General features: G+C 39.0%; 1 protein-coding gene across 4 annotated transcripts in view; it reads right to left on the bottom strand.

Annotated features, from left to right (window-relative positions):
* Positions 1 to 3,414: 3,414 nt before the first annotated feature.
* The window catches only part of LOC127624559 (neural cell adhesion molecule 1-like), a 307,759-nt gene continuing 286,481 nt past the window's right edge, over positions 3,415 to 24,692 (bottom strand). For 2 of the 4 annotated variants that reach the window (XM_052099330.1, XM_052099331.1), the window contains 4 exons: positions 14,224 to 14,422; positions 13,458 to 13,574; positions 12,087 to 12,635; positions 3,415 to 6,638 (listed from right to left, as the gene is read on the bottom strand). In XM_052099330.1, the coding sequence (XP_051955290.1) occupies positions 6,515 to 6,638; positions 12,087 to 12,635; positions 13,458 to 13,574; positions 14,224 to 14,422 (989 nt within the window). In that variant the 3' untranslated portion in view covers positions 3,415 to 6,514. The remainder of the gene's footprint in view (positions 6,639 to 12,086; positions 12,636 to 13,457; positions 13,575 to 14,223; positions 14,423 to 24,692) is intronic. The other 2 variants (XM_052099332.1, XM_052099333.1) reach the window with 1 other exon arrangement.

The following is a 24,692-nucleotide window of genomic DNA, read 5'->3' as shown; positions in this document are numbered from 1 at the left end:
TGGAATCAATCTGGCACGCTGATTTATGGACAGCTCATCCCCGCCTCCCCACCTCTGAGATTCAGCTGGCATACAGGAATATGCATGAAGTGTAACTGTCTTTTTGCAACAATCATTTGTAATGCTTGTGTTTACAGGACAAGCTGTAACATAAGCCTGCCTCATTTTGTTCCTTTAAGCAATGCAAAGCAAGTTCTTCCAAAGGGGCTGAACTAGTATGCCGTAAAAAAAAAAAAAAGAAGAAAGGTGAATAAAAATAAATGTGATACTGAATCTGATAATATAATATATGGGTATTTAAATTTGTTATTAGATCACTCTCAGTTAAAGGCAACCCTACCAGGGTACCCTTATAGAAAAAGGAAATACTATGTTTTGTTAAACTTACCATGATATCGACAGTTTGAAGTTACCTTGGAGTGTAAACACGATGGTATATCAATGTACCATGGTATTACCATCTGATCCCATTGGCATACTATAGTACTGCCACAGAACGTTTTTTGTAAGGCTAAACAATCAGGCCATTGGACTGGATAATTCTGGAGAACATCTCCAGGCCCTAAAGTTGATCTCTGGGAAGAACTTCAGATAGTGATTGACAACATATGCAGGTCCCATCATGTATGCAGATCAAGCCAAAAATCACCTGATCAATGGGGCCATGCTGAATAGGTCTTCAGGAATTCCGAAGCTCATGAGTCTTAAATGAGCTCTATTATTGCTGAGCAATGCGAGCATACAGCAAGTATGTGTTAAACTGAACCACAATAACGCTATTCTTGAAAATCGAAAATGAATTGTAACAAGTTCTTGTAATTGACAGACATAGTGATGTATTTCATGTAGTGTAACGATAGGTCTGACACACTGAAGCAAGAACTTTCTGCAGAATTCTAAACTCTTTTGTGTTTTGAACTCTTCCTTGTCCATTTGTCTCTGTGTAACGTAAACAGGCGACAAAACCACAGTCATTCTGAATTTGGCCAAACCACAAGTAGCGGAAGCCGCAGGCACATTCAGTTCCTATCATTTCAAAGTCGCAGTTCCGTTGGCTCTGCAACAATACGTTTCTATGCAAGGTGATTAATTTAAAGAAATACAAGTAAATATATTATATCAAATTACTGCTGTTAAACGGCTCTAATTTCAACGAGCGTAAACGCCAAGCCACGCGTTCACGTTACTTTAGTGACACCTCGTGGACATTGAATACTGTGCAGATTCTCAATTCTCAGCAACGATTACATTACACCAAGAACAATAAAAGCATATACAACATGCTGATGAATTCAGATTTTCTGTAGGCTCGAATAACTTCAAACTCCTTCAAAAAATATCCCATCGAGTAGTATATGTCATCGTCTTTAATGAGAGGACATATTTCTATTTTTGGCTTGATGTGATTTGTATTTATTTAGCTAGAGTCATACATATTATATTGGATATATATTTATGGCTTTCCTTTAAAATGTTCCCAAACGATACAGCAACGAGTTTGAAAAATGCAAATTCGAGACTGAGAGAATTCAAGAATAAATCACGCGCACGTCTACGTTCACTTTATGCTGTGTTTAGTGTACCGTGTGCGTCATCTAGTGGTGATGTTGAGCACATACAACACAACTGTATGATTAGCGGAGGAGTTCAAAATATTGTAACACCCACTGATCTATATCAATATAGATCAGTGGTAACACCACATTCTAAACATTGATTTATGACATATTTTGCAGAATATTTTTGGAAATATATAAAAAAATATTGGGTAACACTTTGCAATAAGATTCCATTAGTTAACATAGACTAACAATTAACAATAAAGTACAACATGGCTAAAGGCACACCAAAGGAAATGTGTGCTATTTTTCTAGTCAGTGGTTACAAGTCAGAATTTAAGGAAATTAAATACATTATTGAATATTGATGTAGCTATGTTATTTGTTTGAAAATAAATAATAACAGAATGTTGTTTTAATAATTTTTTGTATTATTATTTTTTATTTTCAAAGGTGGCGATGGAGTATATATATATTATATCAGTATAAATCTCCTGGGGGCCTTTTACCCCAAAGGCACCCAGGGATTTGTACAGATACAGTGTAGATATAGGGGCAATAGTTAATAGTGCAAAATTAAAACATAATCAATTTGTAAACTAATGCAAATACTTGAGACAGCAAGACGATTTTTCTTTGAGTAAAAAATTAAGATCATGCTTCTTCAAAACACTTCAGAAAAGGGTGCACCACTTTCTGTTCATTACAGGCACAGTGGGCATTTCATAACATCTCAAGTATAAACACATTAATCTCCATTGTGATTATTATAGTAGTCGAGCCCACATTGACCATTTTTTCATAACAAATCGATTTTGTCAATTTGAAAAAAATGTTTTATGGGTGGGGTGGGGGATTTATTACCCCAAATACTATCCTTTCACTCATTGTACAGTTATTAAAATAAAATAAAATAAAAAACTTTGATTTAATCACATTGAACAAATCTGGAAATAATAAGTATTTTGTCAGGGATTTTTATTAGCTGCATACATTTGCAAAAAAAATTATAAAATAATAATAAAGAAATTAATAGATCGAACTACCTCAAAATCATCCTTTATACACTGCACGTAATGATCTCAAGGATCAGGAAAATTTTTCAGTGCAAAGTGACAAAAATGAATGCTATTTATTGTTTTTGGAGAAAATCAAATCCCCCTTTCCCTCTGGGGGGGCCTTTATCCCCATTGTACCCAACTTTTACAACATTAATTAATCTTGGTTAATGTTCATTTCAACACATACTAATATATTTTTAAAATCAAAAGCTGTATTAGTTAATATTAGTTAATGCACAATTAACTAACATGAACTAACAATGAACAATTGTATTTTTATGAACGAACATGATCAAAGATTAATAAATGCTGTAAAAAATATTTTATTTTCATTGTTTTTCATACCTAATGCATTAACTAATCTTAACGAAAGAAAACTTATTGTAAAGTGTTACAAAATCTTGTAATTTAGCTAAAACATCATCATTATGAATACCACATAATACGATTCCAAGATGAAGACAACAGACATAAAAACTCTATATCTATACTATATTTATTAATATATTTTTAGACAAAGCCTATATTATATATTTTTAAAAGACTGCCTATAGTATTTATGAAATATATTGTAAGTGACTCCTCTGTTAAAGCAAAGCAAGTATTATTTAATATGTACCTCTTATGTAACTTCATAAGTGCATTACAGCATTTTTATCAAACACAAGCTATTGAAAGATAATGTAAAGGAAGTGTTGCTTGTGCCACATTGCGTCCTGATAACATGTCAATGACCTTTACAAATACAGAAAGCCTTTTCCAAACAGATTGAAATGAATCAGTGGAGACACAAATATTTTTCTATATTTTTATTGAACACAAGAATTTGTCGACAGAATCAAATTGTTTTCGGTTAGTATTTACAGCAGTGGCAGTGGGGAAAGATGGTGGTACTGACATTTGATTTCATAAAAACATGTATGCAACTGTGAGAAGGTCCTCTCAGCAGAAAATGCATGGATGGATGTCTTAAAAAGGTCTGGGATGAGAGTGGTGATGACAAACAAATGTTTGCGTGTGAATGAGTCACAGAAGCCTTCACATCAAACGAGTGTGATTTGCTCAGATGAACCTCAAATGCTTTCGAAAAAATCATCATTTTGAACGGACATTTGTCTTTTAAAATGGCATGATGGCACGAGTGCAGAGCTAAACTGTGCATGTAACCTTGCATTACAGTTGGTCCCACATTGAACGGCAGTAGAATGAATCCAAAGCCGTTTTCAAATTCCAGCTTGTTTTTCAATGAAATCACAAGGAATGGTTTGAATGCCTCGCAATACAGTGTTTGTACAAGGCTCTCATATGCTTGTTTTCACAGACCAGAATTGAACTGGTAACACTCTACAATAACTTTCATTAACAAACATTATAACACTATAAAATGCTTAACTGAACAATTAAAGTACAATGAAATAGTTGGAAATGTCTTGAAACTTTGATTCATATATATTTGAATATACATGAACCATGGATCTGTTAAGCATTATATGTTAACTAATTCAAGTTGTTATAAAGTGTTACCATTCAACCAAATAAGAGCATTTAATTTCTGCTTTATAAAAGAAAACTTGACAAAAGTAAATATATATGAACTAGAACAGTTCACAGACATTCAGAGAGAAATGTACAACAAATAATCCTTTGACATTTTCAGTTATTTAGCAATTCAGTTCTTAACCTTAACACCAATGACATCTAGTTCAGAATACATTGCATGCTTATTTCAGATTGAAAAATAAATGTCACTGACAAGGTATTTGACCAAATGTGAGCTGGGGCCACAGACAGCGGATGCCTGCTCGGGTCTTGGGTACGTAGACGCAATGTATCAAGACAGTTTTCTGTGTGGATGTACAGTAGCTATATGTCTTATTATGCATCCGTTAAATAGACATGTTGTCGAGATTTTGAGAACTCAACTTCAGATATCACAAACCATTTACACCCAAAGACCCAGAAATTCATTTGATGACACTAAGCAAGAATCAAAACTATTATTTTCCCTGTTTACATATCTGAACCATCTTTTAGCAGGGAGTAAACCCAAGCTGTGTACCATCAGTCCATTTCAGAATGACTTGAAAACTCAGAGGATGTTTATATTGAAGGTACCAACTCCTTTGTATCCTGTATTCCATTTCTGCTGTTGCCACCATTGTTTTATCTTCTTCTGTTTATCATATCTTGATGAACATTGTTTGAACTAACAGCTACAGCTTTCACAACCTATGGATATTCTTTTTTCTATTACAGAAAACACACTGTATTCACATTAGGATTTCACGCATTCACAGGGCACAAGCTTGCAGCCTAAAGAATGAGAAACAGGGCAGGCAGGCAGGCAAGACCAGTACTATGGCTTAAATTAAATAATAATAATAATATTTTGGCCATGTATGCACATTCAAGACATTAATATCCAACAAACATTACTTTTTGACAATCCAGCCGTGCAAAGGCAAAACGCAGTACATGCCACTAAATATTTGGTCAAAATTGAGTAATGACCGATATCAGGTCCCTTAAACTATAATCCATCCTGAGAAAGACTGGTTTGGCTCAACTATACTCGGCTTCAGAGGAAACGAAATGTGAAACCTACAGCTACCACATAATCCATGCTGAAATCAAGCAACTTTGAAGCCATTTTTCTTATTTTCAGTGTTGGCATAGTTTCTGCATTTTGCCTTTGGAGCACTGTTGCTGCGTGGGTTAATTTCAAATCACTCTTTATCAATTATGTGGACAAAAGCTTATGGAGCAACAGACATAAGAAACTTGACTTCTCGTCGCAGTATTACATAATGTCCTGTGAGCATCAGACACACGTATATGGCCCTGATGTTTTTATTAGGCCATGACTGCAACAGCTGTATCTACTGTACCATGTAGCACAGCAGTGAGTCACAGTAATGCTGGTACTCAATTCTCTCAAGGAGCCATCTGAGCTTTATCTAAGATCTCCAGTTTGTTCTTAATGTTTTTTAAAGGACTTGTGGAAAGCAACTACCAAGGATCACCATAAGCGATCTCTCAAATTTACAGCTGCATTAAAAGACTTGAAGTAAATGTAAGTAACCCAAACCGTTCAAGGGGAATCAGATAAGTGTGTGTTGTAATAGAAAAGAAAATACAGAAAACTATTTGTATAACCCTAACCACTAATTCAGACCTCTACTCTGTCAGGCATGTGTAATCTTTGTGCTGTGACATCTTGTTTATGCTGTGTCTGCTAGAGAAGCAAGCCAAAGGGATTTTATAGCAAAATGCTGTAAACATTAGGGGCTGTAATAAAACGAATTACATAATAGAAAAATAATTATGCAAAGCTAGCATACTAATGATCTATCGCTAACTCTCGAAAAAGAAAAATAACAAAATAAAAGGCGGTTGCTTTTGTACATTATTTAAACACAAGTAAATCATCAAAAATGCTCCCAAAAATATTAATATATGGCAATAATGATGGGAATACTGAATGTAATAAAGAAGGAACATAAGTGAAACATAACAGCAATATTTGTGGTGTGTAAAGGCATTGCTCTGGAATTGCTAAAATCTATGATTCCTCATGGTTGTCTACTTCACTTCCTTTTAAGACATTAATACAATTTCAAAGATACTTATCTTACTTCCATGGTCAAGGAGAGTGCATTAGAGGTAAAACATATTTCCTTCCATTTGTGTTTATATATAAAAAAGAAAAGTTTCAATTGTAACAGAAATGAAAATACAAAATAAAGGCATATGCTCTTTGGGTGCTCTATTCATCTAGAATTTTTTTGTTTGTTCTGCAAACACAAAGAGACACTGAAGAAAGAAACTCTTTAATTTAAACCATGTTTTGATGTGGTGGTGTGGTGCTGTCTGTCTGCGCTTGCCGGTTCTGTTTCACGCTTTGCTCTCATTGCCGTTCGTCTGGGGGGCTTCATTGGGAACTGTCTTTACCTCCGTAGGGGGTTTCTTTACCTCCGTTTCCACCACTTTACTTTTTTCATCTCCAGCAATTTTACCACTGGGGGAAAAAAAGAAAGAGCAATAAAAGAGAAGTTCATCAGAAATGTCTTTCAGTCCTCTGATTTGCTGCTTGTGTTTCCTCTTTAACTATGCTTAGACTTTCGAGAGAATACAACTGTGAGGCCAACAGACTTTTTTTCAAGACACTTTTCCTGACATCAAAGATCGGAATCAAATTAACCCAGATTTGTTCATGAGAATGAGCATGTATGGAGACAGAGAAACATGCAGGTACTGTATGATGCAAAATATTCTGCAACAAAACAAAAAAAATTTCTAACTATTTCTGTCTTGTTTTCATGTTAATATATATACATATCCTTGTGAAGCAAAATTACATTCGATATTAATGCTGAAGTGAGTAATTTTTTGATGGGGTGGCTGTGGCTCAGGTGGTAGCGCGGGTTGTCCACTAATCGCAGGGTTGGCGGTTCAATTACCAGCCCACACGACTCCACATGCCGAAGTGTCCTTCTCAAAGCTTCTCCCAGGCTAGCCGTCATTGGTGTGTGAGTGTGTGTGTGTTAATGAGTCACAGTGTAAAGCGCTTTGAATACCGCTATGGTTAAATAGGCGCTATATAACAGCAGACCATTTACCATGTTAAAATACTTTCTCCTTTCTGCACTTAATATGTTGTAAAAAGAGTCTGTAAAAACTCATGCACAAAGTTACAACTGTTATGCTTAATGTAGGGTCATGTGAATGTCTTAAATGGATTTCTTTTATCAGGGTAAGGTCATAAACCAATTGACACAGGTAGATTTTTGCCAGTTACCCTGATTTCGTGTTGTATGTAATCACCTTTACCGGCGTCCTTGCCGACTTATAAAATGTGCACATGTATCGTGCACATGCCTGTTTAAATGTTGACATTGAAAGCAGATACAAATTTGAAGATTTCAAATCTCATGTAAAAGCAGTTTTCTTGCATTGTCAAATTTTTCGGTCAACGCCAGATTGGGAGAGTATTTGGACAAGATGTTTGAGAACGTATATTTTTATAGGTCTATTTTTATCTTTGCAATTCTCTTGTGTAATTTTGCTACCACAGTAAATATTATATTTAATTTGAAGCATGTTTACATATTTTACTGAAAGTTACTACACAGCATTGATGTGAAGCGCCTGAAAAGGACGCCTCAGCTGCTGAGACAACCTCAATAAAACTACATAAATGTTAACCTCTCCCTCTACGCTTATTGGCTGTGTAATGATTTGTTGATACACAGCACAGTTTTCTCCCGGGGTTGGCTGGAGCAAAGCATAATAATAAATAATGTATCATAAATAAATGAAAATCATCCACTGCAAACTGGCTATTAGTGAATATTTTACATGCTGACAAAAGGGAGCTGACAAAGCAGATAGTAAGGCTTGAAAAGGAACTTTGCAGTGGGCTGATTATTTCTGAGCACTGATCATTCCCGTAATGGAATTGACTGGCCCTGTACTGGGTGTGCCAAATCATTCATAAATGTATAATGAATCATGCAAATTGAAGATGAGCTTTGCTGGGAGGGAATTGAGAAGGACAGTTCCTGTCACATTCCTGACACGTTTCCTTCCTTTCCTCTTGCAGGGCTATTTTTTTAGTATCCCTGCACTGTTATCAGCTGTGAACTGCTGTTCATTATATTCATCAAACATGCCTGAACAGCGATGACAGCTCTCAGCTTCTTTCAAGCTGTAACACAGGACCACAAGCTGGGATGTCGAGTGTTCCCAGATATTGCAGACCCATCCCGGCAGCCACAGAGGGGCATTATGGGGAGGAGAATGGGTGCAGTGGAGTGAGGGTAGCTTGCGTTACCATCTACACAATCTCAGTGGTACGACACAAGAGTGGGGTGCTTTGTCATTGTAAGAGGGCTGAACTTCTTGTCCCTGGTTGATGATAAATGATATGCATCAGCCAGGGTGGCAGCACTAGCCGTCGAGTATCATTACACTCATCACAATAAAGCTATCTGATCACAGTCTAGCCTCGTATGAAGAGCGGCCAAGTGTGAAGTGACCTGTCAGCCAGTTCTGTTGCATACACAAAGCATCATTATCCAGTCAGAGCTCACTGGTCTATAGTGATGCTCTAGTGGTGCTGCAAGTAGGGCTGGGTGATTTATGGAGAACTCACTATATATCTGCAATGATTTAGATATATTTTTTTAAAGCAACATTCAAAAGTGACCCAATGATATTAATGTGCTTTTTATTTGGCCTAAGGGTTGGTTTCTTGAAGGCTGTGTCATTTGACTAGTTACACAATCCTCTAAAGGTGTTTAGATATTTGAAGACAATTTTTTTTTGTTGTTATATTCATATGTAGTGAATAAACTCAACAAAGGTCAGTAAATACCAGTCAGGGTGGATTACTTTTGGATTACTTTTAACATAATTCTATTTTATTGTATGTCACATGCATTTGAGTAGGATAATCATATTAACATAAAAGTACAAAGAGAAAGAAAATGTATTCCATTCTTTATAACTAACAAAATGAGCCTCCCAATAAGAGCTGCTTATGGCATTTTTAAAAAAATGCATTAAACTTCACATTAATTAAATAAATATTAAATTTAACACAAATGACAGTGAATGGCCAGTTCAAAATACTGATACATCAAGTTAATTGTAAGTGCATAAAACACTAGCAACATTATGAACATGAATGACCATAAAATCAATATAAAACAATCATAAAAAAAAAGTATAAAAGAGAATGATTAGGATGATCAATAAATTATTACCAATTTACTACCGTTGCCTTGTTAATATGTAATCATTTAATTCTATAAAAAAAAGAAATTGTAATCCAATTCCGAGTATTTCAAAATGTAATTGAATAAAATTACAAGTACTTTCATTTGGAATCTGATAAATGTAACCCAGATTACATGTAATCCGTTAATACCCAGCTCTGGTAATTACACAGTGTTTGCATGGAAAACATGCCTTGATTAATTTTAACTTGATTTTTACTGTATTTTAACATTTTGATTAAACATTTTAAATCTGTGATCACAATGGCTGTTCAGTTAAAATGAGGTTTGCTCTGACTGAAAAAACAAACAAACATTAATGTCATAATGCCCTTCCCTAAACAACTCAGCTTGGTCTTGATACCAGGCTCGAGAGAGTCTAAAGGTGGAAAACTCAGTTGTTCCAGTGATATTTTACAGGGTCTGTGAAGACCAGTCCGAGAAAAGCACTCAGATACCCTGAAATCTTTTACGCCACTTACAGACAGTTGAGCCAATGAGCCCAGGTGGCAGTCAGTGAGAGGGATCATCCCTGGAGTGTTCCTGCTCAAATTAGACAACTGAGTTGGGCAAAGAGAGAACAAACCTGACATGTGCTGACTGAGAAGGCTGGGCCAAACATAAAAAGTGAGAACTGCAAAGCACAAGGGGAAGTAAGGAAAATAAAGTCTCTGGTAAATATTTAACAAACGCCATGTTTCCCTGCTGGAAATCACGGCTGACTGTTTTGAACCGATGTTTTCAGTATTTCAGAACACAGAGCTACAGAATGGTACTGAGGAGGCTGATTCATGCAAGCTCACAGGATTTGGCATCGATACAGCCACTACCCCCACACAAGCTGAGCTGAATGATTCTACTTCTGGCTCTATTAGACACCTCTACCAAGCTAGCAGGACTGAATCTCTCAGAAATGTTGTGCGTTTAAATTCTTTAAATTCACGTTTAGATTCTTGCCCTTCTTGAACCCCAACAAAATTATATTAGCTGAAAGAACTTTTTAATGTTTAATGTATACGGTGCCTGAATAGAAATCCTACAAAATACATTTATAATGTTAAAGGTGCACTCTGTCATATTAGTCTTTATGTTGCACTGACAGCTAGCAACGAAGATGCAGCATTACGAAGAAAAAAAAAGTAAAAAAAAAGTGTAGAATGAACTATATGGTGTCATAATATTCATTTGTGATTAATAATAATAATAATAATATTATCACTATATTATAACTAACATTATGATTAATAATATTAGGTGAGTGACAGTGGATTATCAAGAAAAATCTATTCATTCGGCTGATCATATGATCATAACAGCAACGCTCATAAATGTCCACCTAGCACCAAATGTACCAGTAATTTTGATATTCCTAATGCTGACTAACATGCCTGCTAGTTGGAACGTTGTCTTGTTTCACTGTGTACTGTACTAACTGTATATGGTTGAACGACAATAAAAACCACTTGACTTGACTTGATACGTTTTTGAACAGGCATTACAAATGGCTACCTCTTGGGGTCCAAGAGAGAAGTAGGATTCTGCAGGAGAATAGAATCTTGAACGACAATGTACTAGATGGCCATTTGAAGACATTTCACAAATGACTATGCACCTTGTCTACTGTGTTAAAGCAATTACAAAGGTCATAAATTAGCATTCTCTAAGGAGGATTATTTTTAAACAAAAACTTAAAAGGCTGCTAATTTATTTCTCACTGTATCTTTCAGCTTTGAAAGTCATCATTTAAAATCATCAACGAACTTGTTGCATTTGCTCAAAACAGAACTGAAAGGAAAATTTCACACATTTATAATGGATTTGCTTTGTAGCGCCGCCATTGAACCGGTTTCTACTGAGGTGAAAATAAAACACAGTGGAATCGGTCTTGGCTTACCAAGTCAGACTTCATTTGAATACCAAAGGGAATACTGTGAGATTGAAGATGCATGAGAATCCTGGTGAAATTCAGGTATTGTATTGAGTGGTGGGAAGGAAGTGAAGTGAGTGAGAGAGTGAGTGTGCAAGGTAGAATGGGGTGAGGGAGAACACACACAAACAAAACAGAAAGTGGAGATGGTTAAGGACAGGGGCACACCGCACTCAGTATTTTTGTCTTATTTTCCAGTACAAATATGTAGTTATTTAATAATCATTAAAAACATCCTTAAAAAATATAAATATTCTAAAGAAGAAATAAAATAAATCTTTCAAAGAAATCTAACAAATTGTAATGAGATTTGTGCTTAAAACAAGAGAGCAAGAAAATAAGAAAAAATAACCCAGTTTTCTTCCTGAAGAATGTTTATTTTTATTTCCCAGTTGGAAAATAGTATTTTTTCTTGTTTTAAGCACAAACCTTTACAAAAGTGTGCTTGATTTCTCTGAAAGCATGACTCAAAACAGCTGGGTCACCTGTGCGTGTGTTATTTTTGTACCTTACACAAACCACACTATCCACCTGCAATCTACTTTAAGCAATTGGTGCTTTTAATATATTAAATCAAGTCATTCCTTTGCATGCAAACACAGCTCCTTTCCATGTAAATTAGGCCAATTATAGGTTGTGCTCTATTCACAGAACACAATTTGCCTGCAGCAATTATCAGTTTTGACATTTTATGACAGAAATACTCAAAACAATTTTTTGCAGTGCACAAACACAACTAAAGATCTAGAGATGGCCATACTCGTCCTGGTTGGGTGCAGACTCTGCAGTGGAGTCAGTGGTGGTGGACTTGCCCTGCGCATCAAACACATCCATGGCAAGGTCATTATCTGGAGTCTGCTGTACCTGAGATTCCTTACTTTGGGGGGGATTCGCAGTATTGCTGGGGGCCGACTCAGCCAGGCCCTTTGCCCCAGCATTCTGTGCTGGTTCGACAACAAGGGGTTTGGTAGAATCGGCTTTAGCCAAATCTGCAGGGGTCACAGAGGTTGGGGCGGTTGAATCAGATGCAGGGTGGGCATCTAAGAACTTTGAGGTCTGGGCGGAGGGTGTATCGCTCAAGTCCACAAGAGGGGTCATGGCTGCAGGGGCAGCAGCTTGTGGGGAGGTAGGAGAGGTGACACTAGTTTTTGGGGTGCTGGACTGGGGAGCGGGCTTAGGATCAGCCGCAGGGGCGGTGCTTGAGGTAAGGGTGGTGCTATCGCTAGCGGGGCTGTCAGTGCCTGGGTCTGAGTTAGTGGTTACAGAGGAAATCAAGTCCACTACGGTTGCTGTGGTGTCAGCAGTGTGCCTGTGAGAACAGGAGGAAGAGAGGGAGGAGGACGGAGAAAGACAGGGATCCATACAAAGAAAAGGAAGGGGAGGAAGGCCAAGATAAAATATACACACATAAGTAAGTGTAACATGCATGTCAAAGTAAAGATAAATCATGTTAGGTCATCTTAAGGTGCAAGAAATGTAAGGGGTGTGTGGTATCTACAGCATTAAACTATCACAGAGGGGGAAGTTGAATTCAATAAACACAAGTAGATGTTAATAGTTTATATTACTGGAAGCCCAATGGGTACATCCAATAGCATTGATGGTAGCCATTTCGTGTGTTCCTACACGGAGTGAGTTGATTATTTGCATTATTATGTTGCAGTCAATAATAATGAATAACATGTTACTAGACCCTGCAGCTAGGCCCTACTTCTGTTACTGTGGCAACATTCAACAAATAGCTCTTTAGCTGCGAATATGCCAGACTCATCTCAGGAAAATATTATCTAGACCTGAAGCCTACTGGATCCATAGATTTAAAACATATAACCTCAAGTTTTAAATGTTGACTTTTCCAAAAAACTTTATTATATATATAAATAATTCACTGAAATAACCGATTGAGACTGATAGCCCATAAAGATATATTTTCTACCACTCAGTGTCATCATGATTGGTTCTATATGGTTCACTTGCTTACATTTACACATTTGAGAAAATATATTGTTGAAATTTTGTACAGTGTGTAAGCTTACATGCATTTTTAAGTGTCTTTCCCATGGTTGACTGTGTATGGCGAGAGTGGTTTTTCAAGTGTAACAGGGTTGAGTGTGTGTGTTCAGAGACTCACTCAGGGTCAGTTAGAGGGGTGGTCTCATTGGGTTCGGTGGGGCCTCCTCCCTCATGGTTTGGAGTGTGCTCTTCCTCAGTCCTTACCTCCACAATGGGCTCCTTGGACTCATCCTTCCTGTTACAGTGGACAACACACCAGAGTTACACATATGTACAAAGACCAACAGCTAAAACACAACAGAAGTCATGCTATCTGCCGTGAAATAAAATGGTCTAAAAATGTGTTTGCATGTATAATAACTGATTACATTTTCAATGAAACAATTAATTGATAATGTTATGCACTAAATTGCCATGTTGTCTTGGTATAGCAATCCAAACCATGCTAAATCAACAGCTTAAACCATAGTTTGTTGGACTTAGCTGGTCTGGTTTGCTGGTTTTCTGGTTTTTGTCAGCTGGTCAGACTGGGAGACCAGCTTAAGCCAGCTAAGACCAACAAACCAGGTTAGGCTGGTTTTAGTTCTCTCTTTTTTTTTTTTTTTTTTTTTTAGCAGAGAATGGCTAATAAACAAAAGCAAACACTCTGTGTTCATCTCATTCCTAACCAGCATTCAGCTCTCCACCTCTCCTCTTATCTTAAAATTGCTGCCATGAGGCAATATTCAAATCACTCTCATTCGTAGAGTCAGATATGCACCAATCAGGCCTGCCTCAAGCCCTCCTGTAGAGCTGATAGGAGTGATATGACAGGCGAGCAAAAATGGATGGCCGTATCGCAAAAGATGACACACAGATGAGATAAGAAGGAAAAGACTGCTCACGTGAAGGCGGCTTTTCCCTCTTCGATATCCTTGCCCTTGGCAGAGGGGCCAGACTTGCCACAGAAGTTGACAGCAATGCACATTAGAAGGCCACACTTGTTGAGGAAGTAGCATGTGACGTCCACACCAAACAGAAGCAGGATGAAGACCACAATGAGGATGCCCACGATGGCTCCTGTGCCCAACCCTGACCTGGTGCCTTTTGAAGTAAAAAAAGAGGGGATACTTAGTTAAACAAAACAACATCATATGACATCATAGCCATAAAGTGTGAGGCTTCTCCACAGCACCATATTGATAAAGCCAATTTCATCAAATCATCAACAATTTATAAATTGTGCTGATACTCACAAAAATTGTACTCTCACTTGTGTCGATATTGCCAACATCTATTTTGCATAGTTTGTAACTGTTGAAAAGTTGAATTGACAAGGCCTCTTGAAGGCAAGAAGGACAGAAACCATCACACATGCATTGAAACACAATATGTTTTAGGATTTTGACATAGATAATCAAAATTTCAAAGCATGGGATGCATTCCATGTGTTGAACAGACACACAGTATACAGTATACAATCATGTACAGTGACATTGTGAACAAGGGCATTCATTACTCACATGGAAATTAACTCAGCGTGTTAATTCAGAGGACATAATTTACTCTCTTTGTGCAGAACTTCAGCGTTCTTTTTCATTGTGTTAACTGCAAGGATTATTTGGCTAATATTCATGAATACACATTTCAACAGAGATATTGCACTGGCATGTGAAGATAATCTCAATTTTAAGCTTTTAGCACTTTAAAGCTTTTACGGCATAAACACACATATATACATACTCAGCAAATGCAACTGACACTAATAACATTACAAGGAAACACCATGGTTAAGGAAAGAGTGTCAGACAGTATGGACAAACACAAAGCAGGACTGTGTTTTCAGCTTATGAAAACACAGGCTACTTACCAGCAAAGTAAAAGTTACACCATGAAAATACTAAAGTAAATGAACCATGTACTGTATAATACATGATTTAGATCAGTAAACAGAATGCTGGTCACAAAATACAAGGAAAACATGTTGATCTAATACACATCAGCTATACTGTATGTATTTTCCTTCTGCATTGGTCACCCTTAAACTGATAAACTTGCAAATCATATCAAATCAATCTCAGCATCTGTTGGCAGTACTTGCAGTGAAAAGCACACAGATGTAATGAAGACGACCGACATAATTTGTCAAAGAGTGAAACAAAGGGTGGCAAAAGTGCTTCAGGGTTAACCAAGATAATTTTCAGTAAGATCTAAGCATGCTCACATTTAATCAAGCTAATCTTTGGATAAAGGAGGAGCATTTTGATAAAAAAATAAATAAAAAAAAATTGTTTTGGCAAATAAAGAACTTCACAATATTTTAAACATATGTACAGGTGAAACTCGAAAAATTAGAATATCGTGCAAAAGTTCATTAATTTCAGTAATTCAACTTAAAAGGTGAAACTAATATATTATATAGACTCATTACAAGCAAAGTAAGATATTTCAAGCCTTTATTTGATATAATTTTGATGATTATGGCTTACAGCTTATGAAAACCCCAAATTCAGAATCTCAGAAAATTAGAATATTGTGAAAAGGTTCAGTATTGTAGGCTCAAAGTGTCACACTCTAATCAGCTAAACACCTGCAAAGGGTTCCTGAGCCTTTAAATGGTCTCTCAGTCTGGTTCAGTTGAATTCACAATCATGGGGAAGACTGCTGACCTGACAGTTGTGCAGAAAACCATCATTGACACCCTCCACAAGGAGGGAAAGCCTCAAAAGGTAATTGCAAAAGAAGTTGGATGTTCTCAAAGTGCTGTATCAAAGCACATTAATAGAAAGTTAAGTGGAAGGGAAAAGTGTGGAAGAAAAAGGTGCACAAGCAGCAGGGATGACCGTAGCCTGGAGAGGATTGTCAGGAAAAGGCCATTCAAATGTGTGGGGAGCTTCACAAGGAGTGGACTGAGGCTGGAGTTACTGCATCAAGAGCCACCACACACAGACGGGTCCTGGACATGGGCTTCAAATGTCAAACGCCTTACCTGGGCTAAAGAAAAAAAGAACTGGTCTGTTGCTCAGTGGTCCAAAGTCCTCTTTTCTGATGAGAGCAAATTTTGCATCTCATTTGGAAACCAAGGTCCCAGAGTCTGGAGGAAGAATGGAGAGGCACACAATCCAAGATGCTTGAAGTCCAGTGTGAAGTTTCCACAGTCTGTGTTGGTTTGGGGAGCCATGTCATCGGCTGGTGTTGGTCCACTGTGCTTTATTAAGTCCAGAGTCAACGCAGCCGCCTACCGGACATTTTAGAGCACTTCATGCTTCCTTCAGCAGACAAGCTTTATGGAGATGCTGACTTCATTTTCCAGCAGGACTTGGCACCTGCCCACACTGCCAAAAGTACCAAAACCTGGTTCAATGACCATGGTTTTACTGTGCTTGATTGGCCAGCAAACTCTCCTGACCTGAACCCCATAGAGAATCTATGGGGCATTGCCAAGAGAAAGATGAGAGACATGAGACCAAACAATGCAGAAGAGCTGAAGGCCGCTATTGAAGCATCTTGGTCTTCCATAACACCTCAGCAGTGCCACAGGCTGATAGCATCCATGCCACGCCGCATTGAGGCAGTAATTAATGCAAAAGGGGCCCAAACCAAGAACTGAGTACATATGCATGATTATACTTTTCAGAGGGCCGACATTTCTGTATTTAAAATCCTTTTTTTATTGATTTCATGTAATATTCTAATTTTCTGAGATTCTGAATTTGGGGTTTTCATAAGCTGTAAGCCATAATCATCAAAATTATATCAAATAAAGGCTTGAAATATCTTACTTTGCTTGTAATGAGTCTATATAATATATTAGTTTCACCTTTTAAGTTGAATTACTGAAATTAATGAACTTTTGCACGATATTCTAATTTTTCGAGTTTCACCTATATATGCATGACATAAGCAAAAGGCTGTTCAGTGTCCACATACTTTTATCCATGTAGTGAATCATAATAAACCTCTAATTTGAGTTGAATTAACATCAGTATTTCCTCAGTTGCTCTGTTATTGTATGTTTCTGTGTAATCCTATTGTATTTCTTCAGTATGCATTTAAAGGGTTAGTTCAAACAAAAATGAAAATTCTCTCATAATTTACTCACCCTCATGCTATCCCAGATGTGTATGACTGTCTTTCTTCAGCAGAACACAAACAAAGATTTCTAGAAGAATATCTCAGAACTGTAGGTCCAGACAATGCAAGTGAAAGGTGGCCAGGCATTTGAAGCTCCAAAAATGAGATAAAGGCAAGATAAAAGGTAGTCCGTAAGACTCCAGTGGTTTAATCAATGCCTTCTGAAGTGATTCAGTTGGTTTTTTGGTGAGAACAGACCAAAATATAACTCCCTTTTCACTGTACATCTTGCCATTGCAGTCTCTAGGCACAATCATGATTTCAAGCTCGATTACACTTCTTATAGCGCCATCTAGTGCCCATGGGTCAAGCACTAGGAAGTGTAATCGAGTTTGAAATTATGATCGTGCCTAGAGACTGGCCTGGCCACCATTCACTTGCATTGTATGGAACTATAGAGCTGAGATATTCTTCTAAAAATATTTGTTTGTGTTCTGCAGAAGAAAGAAATTCATACACATCTGTGATGCATGAGGGTGATAAAATAATGAGAGAATTTAAATTCTGGGGTGAACTATCCCTTTAAGCATACTGCTGGAATTGTGTTCAAGATTCAAAAACATGGAACAACATAACATACAACAACATGGAACACTTGACACATCCACTTCAAACATGCAGACTTAAGATTTCCATGAGTTTAACCAAACTGAAGTGAGAAATGAGGATATTCATGACCAGTGCAGATGCCATTAGGTACTGAACATGCACATTATCCCAACAGCCTTGACTATATAAAACACTGGTTGCAAAAAAACTTTAACAAACATAGCTTATTGTGAGCTTTTACACTCTGTCACTTCTGAAAATGTCTTTACTTTCTTTGTGCGTATACAGACATAAATTGCATCATGAATCAAGATGAACAAGCTGACTGAATTACCGATTATGCTTGTATAGTGTTCTAGAAAACTTCCGGTCTCTAATGAAACATCCTTCTAAATCATTGACGTAGCCATGTTAAGAACTAAAACACATCTACATGTATCAAGGTGATCATGAATTATTGATGCACTCAACAGAGACCTGGAGGGAAAATGCATTAGACAAAACTCTTCCATGAAAGGATCCAATTTTGAACTTGTCTCATCATAACGTGCAGTTTCACTTAAAAAAATAACATGACAAACTCCTCTCTGAACACAGAGTATGACAGCAAGTACGCACTACCTAACAAACAAAACCCTAGAAAGAATGGGAAATGAACAATTATTAAAGGTGAAGTGTGTAATTTCTACCATCATCAAGGGGTTTTGTCTCGTGCACAAAACAGCCATAAATTCAAGATATGGCCAGGACTGGATTGGTAATCTGGCATACTAAGCATTTTCTCGGTAGGCCGATCAGGGCTGGACTGGCCATCGGGAGAACCGGGACTAAGCTTAAATGAGCTACCACGTTATGCAGAATGGGCCACAAAACGTCACTATGCTGAAAGGAGCAGCGATATGCAGAAAAGGACAGCGACATTTTTTTTATCAGATTAATTGATTATTCAAAGAAATAGTCCAAGATTAATAGATCATCAAAATAATTTTTAGTTGCAGCCCCACACACTACAAATTTTCTTATATTCTGGATTAGAAGAAAGTGTTTTAAAAACAAAATTACACATATCACCTTTAGCACCTTAAACTAGCTATTGCAGTGACCACACTCTATAAATGTGTCTGGAAAAGCAGTACAGAATGGGTAGCGGAAGGTAGAACTGACAGATTTAATCTACTGCCCAGCCAGAAAGGCCTGAGACCACTTCTCCTTGCTCAGGGCACGGAGTACGCTGCCACTTGTTTTCCAGAGCTTCAGCCTGCATTTTAACAAGTTCGATAAATCATGGCACTCATCTGAGCACAAAGGCCGCCTCACAGAGTTCCCTCACTGGCCAAATAACACTCTGCTCTGCTGACTCAGCACCAGGCTCTAAATGTCTTACAGACATGCAGTCTCCATATATTCTAAACTTTATTGTGACCTGAATACTAAAAAAAACAGTATAAGGGAGAAAATAAATAAATAAAGAGGGCATGTAAATTTTATATTTATATTAGAATGCTAAATACTAATTTCTGTGTTGGGTAAAATAAAGGAGGTCAAGAGCTATCTGTTAGTGTTCCCATTCATCTCAATGGCAGTACCTTGACTAGTGCATACACTCCCAAAATTATGCAACCAGCACACTGCATACTTTGCTTATGCATTTAGAAATGTTTTAAGCCAATCATCTGAGCAGGAAAATTGCCTCCTGATGTTCTTGCTTTGTTTATGACACCACAAAAAAAGTGTACACCCCCAAGAATTTTACTAGTGACTATCCTGCCATACATGAGCACATAGACTGGTGGCCAAAAGTTTGGAATAATGTACAGATTTAGCTCTTATGTAAATAAATTGGTACTTTTATTCACCCAAGTGGCATTCAACTGATCACAATGTATAGTCAGGACATTAATAACATAAAAAATTACTATTACAATTAGAATTTTTTTTTCAGAACTTCTTATACTACTCCAAAGAGTTCTCATCATAAACTTCTCCATGTGCAGCAATGACAGCTTTGCAGATCCTTGGCATTCTAGCTGTCAGTTTGTTCAGATACTCAGTTGACATTTCGCCCCACAATTCCTGTAGCACTTGCCATAGATGTGGCTGTCTTGTGGGGCACTTCTCACGCACCTTACAGTCTAGCTGATCCCACAAATGCTCAATGGGGTTAAAATCCATAACACTCTTTTCCAATTATCTGTTGTTCACTCTAACATTTTCTTTTTATTTTACGGTTACAAAAGTGGCTTTTTTTGCAATTCTTCCCATAAGGCCTGCAACCCTGTCTTCTCTTTACTGTTTGTAGGGTGGTTCTCTTTACATTGTAGAATTCAATGAAGCTGTCAGATGAGGATAAGTGAGGCATCTATTTCTCAAACTAGAGACTCTGATGTACTTATCCTCTTGTTTAGTTTATCTGGCCTTCCACATCTCTTTCAGTCCTTGTTAGAGCCAGTTGTCCTTTGTCTTTGAAGACTGTAGTTGTACACCTTTGTATGAAATCTTCAGTTTTTTGGAAATTTCAAGCATTATATAGCCTTCATTCTTCAAAACAATGACTGCCTGATGTTTCTTTTTGCCATTTTTGACCTAATATTGACCTTAAGACATGCCAGTCTATTGCATACTCTGGCAACTCAAAAACAAACACAAAGACAATGTTAAGCTTCATATAATGAACCAAATAGCTTTCAACTGTGTTTGATATAATGGAAAGTGATTTTCTAGTACCAAATTATCAATTTAGCATGATTACTCAAGGATATGGTGTTGGAGTGATGGCTAATGGAAACGGGGCCTGATGTTAGAGACAATCATTGCCATATGATGATCCTTTCCATTCTCATCTCCTGAGCTCACTCTCCATTCACAAATTGGTGCTTAACCATGCCCCCACCACCACATACCCCCATCGCCTCATTCCAAGTCCATCTGCACCCCCGGTCTTTGGAGCACTTCGAACTTAAAAGGCTGAAGATCCAGATACCAGTGGGTGATCCACATGTTGGTATCCATCATGTGATGGAGCCACTGGAGCAGGACATGGTCCGAACAGAGGGTGAAAGCCCGTCCCAGGAGGTAGTTCCAAAGGGTGAGGACTGCCCACTTGATGACCAGACACTCCTTCTAAACGGGGCTCATCCGTGATTTGCAACGGTGAGAGGTGGTCTCCGCAATTGACCGGGGTGCTGTTATTGGCTTTTAAGTTCACCTCAGGCCCGATTTCCGGTACCACCATCGCCAAAGCCACAGAGAACAGCTCTCTTCACGGTTTTAAGATATTGAGGTGGTAAATCTGACGTGATCCGCCCCATCCCTGAGTTTAACCCCATAATCGACTTCGCTGACTCGAATCGTAATCGACCGTATGACCACAAAGAGCCCTTGCCACTTTGCGAGCAATTTAGAGCTTGATGTGGGTAGTAATACAAGGACTTTATCTCCCTGTGTAAATTCCCGTAGCCAAGCTCCCCTGTTATACAGCCGAGTCTGATGTTCTTGAGCCTGTAGCAAATTCTCCTGTGATAGTAGCCCCAATGTGTGGAGTTTTGCTCTCAGGCCAAGAACATATTGAATTCCATTTTTGCTGTTTGAAGTTCCCTCCTCCCAATTTTCCATCATGACATCTACGACACCACGAGGCTTATGCCCATACAATAATTTAAATTAGGAGAACACAGTGGAGGCTTGCGGGACCTCTCACACTGAGAATAACAGGTGTTCAAGCCACTTATCCCAATTCTGAGCATCTTCGTGCATAAACTTTCGAATCATGTTTTCAGGGTTTTTATTAAACCATTCGAACAAGCCAACCATTTGCAGATGGTACACCTGCTAGAATTTATTTAATGCCCAATAATTCTTCCAGCTCACATAGTGTACGTGACATAAAATTAGTGCCTTGATCAGTGAGGATTTCTTTTGGAATCCCCACTCGGGAGATCATTTTGAAGAGTGCCTCTGCAACACTACCTGCTGAGATGTTGCGCAAAGGCACTGCTTCCAGATATCGCATTGCGTAGTCCACCAGAACCAACACAAAGCAAAGCCCATGTGCTGTCTGCTCTATTGGCCCAACGAGGTCCATACCAATTCTATCGAAGGGGACCTTGATCAAATGAACGCTCTTGGGGTGGCCAGCGGATTCACCAGCTAGCCAATAGAAACGGGCCATTAGATGCTTCAGTGTCTTTTCCTGCCCTAAGTGACCCACCATGGAGTTATAATGAGCCATCTGGAATAACATTTCCCAATGATTCTATGGTATCAATAAATGGGTTGTATCTTCCTTTGTCTGAGTGTCCTGCATCACTCAATACAACCGGACATTTATAATAGAAAAGTATGGATAGGTCAGTGCAATGTCTGGCTGAAGATGGTGACCATCAATCACTCTCACTCGTTGAAGGCGTGTATAAGACTCTTGTCTCGCGTCTGTTCCAGAAGGAATTTCCTTGCGGGAAATCCTCTAAGGGCTGGGGAAGCCAAGACTTCACCCTCCCGTACGTCATTCTGACATGGAACTGACATAGACAGCCCCGGCTCTGCCTCCCCAGCCAACGCATCACAAATTCAAACCGAAATGCTCGGTTACATGACCCATCTGCACAAATTTCCAAAATGCTGGCCAATTCGTGCCTAAAATTAGCGGATGGGTGAGGCACGATCTAACCGCAGCCTCGGCACTATGCTTTTGTGACTGAAATTGAATCGTCACGGTAACTACAGGATAATTGTGGATATCCCCATGCACACACACCTTACTTTCACCTTGTGACTAGCACCCAAAGCCTTGTATTGGACCAAGCATTGATGGATGGAGGTTTGGCTGCAACCCGAATCCACCAAAGCCTGGTGTGTACTCCCCTTAATACTAACAGGTATGTGGTACATCCCAGCTCCATCGGGGGCAGCCTGCGGTACGTTGGGGACCCGAAACAATGTCCCCACCTCCATCACCGGGCATTGGTCCCTGAAATCCCCTGGCTCCCCGCAGCTCCAACAGACCGGCCCAGGCTCATGCCTGTGACAGCCAGTCCACCACTCTGGGAATGAGAATGGAGAAGGGCAGGGGAAGTGGTAGTGCAATCCCCGGAGTCAAGGAGCCAATATGGGAGGGACTCCTCCCTATTTCTGGGGAGGGGGAACAGGACAGAAAGTAGAGGGAGGAGGGGAGACAAGAGAACAAGAGAGGGGGAGAGAGAGAGAGAGAGAGAGAGAGAGAAGGGTCTCGGGCTCACTGGCTCCTGATTAAGCCACAACATAGTCCTCTGCCAGCTGGATGGCTGTTTGGAGCAACTCTGGGTGGTGGCACTGGACCCACTCTACCATCCCTCTTGAAAGTCGAGCGATGAACTGCTCCATTACCATCAGATCGATGACAGCTATGTTGCGTTGCTCAGCCAACAACCACCTCTGGCAAGAATCTCGGAGATGTTGGGCAAAGGCGAATGGTGGAAGCACTGGTGCTGCAGCTCGGGTGTCCAGCCGACCCGTTGCAGGATGGATTTCCTGAAGTCGGCGTACACCAGGAGGTTCTCCGCTGGTAACTGTTGCACCACGAGTTGGGCTTCTTCGGACAGCAGTGGAATTAACCAGACCACCCACTGCATGCCCCTGCTGTCCACCTAAAGAGGTCCAACCACTTAGGGCAGGGTGGTTACAGGGTTGCAGTGGCAGCACCCTCCTGGTGCAGCAAGCTCCGGAACATCTACCGGTCCTCTGCTTGGGCAGAGGTAAGGGATCCATGGTAGCATTCTTCCTCCCTTAATCCCAGTTTTCGGTACCAATGTAACAATGTTCACAGTTAGGGAAAAGCAGGAAGCGGGAGACGGTCAATCCAATTCAAACGGTCTGTTTATTTTTCCACTCAAAAATTCACGCTTTTCAGCGGTCACACTTCAAACCATGCTTTTCAGCAGACATAAATGAATGCAGTCTTTTTCAATTTGTGTCTAGTAACTCTGCCTGTGACTGGTGTCTGGCTGGCTCTTTAAGTCCATCTCCACTCTCACTGCAATGACAATCAGCTGTTAGAGACACTCATTGCGAGTTGATTATCCTTACCATGATCCTTACCATCATCTCTTGATCTTGCTCTCCATTCACAAACTGGCGCTTAACCACACCCCAACCACCACACAGCCCCTTCCTATCTGAGCATGCTACACAACTCCTCTTCCAAGCTCTTGTTCTATCCAGGCTGGACTATTGCAATGTTCTTCTGGCAGGCCTTCCAGCATGTTCTGTCAATTGATCCAGAATGCGGTAACGAGAGTGGTCTTCAACGAGCCAAAGAGAGCACACATCACACCTCTCTTCATCAAATTGCACTGGCTGCCAATGGTTGCTAACGTTAAGTTCAAAGCATTGATGCTTGATTACAGAACAACTAGCTCCGCACCCCAATATCTAAATGTACTACTTCACACTTATGTGCCCTTCAGAAGCCTGCATTCTATGGGTGAAAGGCGCCTTGTGGTTCCATCTCATAGAGGCACAAAACCTTTACCTTGACTGTTCCTTGCTGGTGGATTGACCTGCCTAAATCCATCTAAGTGGCTGTGACACATCTTTTCCGTGAACACCTAACCCATTCGCACTACCTTCATGTTCTTAAAAAACAAATAAAAAGTTCCTTGCTATGTGACTCTAAGCTATGTGAGACTTAATATATTTTTGCCCCTTTTGTTGGATG

Source organism: Xyrauchen texanus, chromosome 31 (assembly GCF_025860055.1).
Source record: "Xyrauchen texanus isolate HMW12.3.18 chromosome 31, RBS_HiC_50CHRs, whole genome shotgun sequence".
Lineage (NCBI taxonomy): Eukaryota > Metazoa > Chordata > Actinopteri > Cypriniformes > Catostomidae > Xyrauchen > Xyrauchen texanus.
This window is presented reverse-complemented; position numbering and strand designations above follow the sequence as displayed.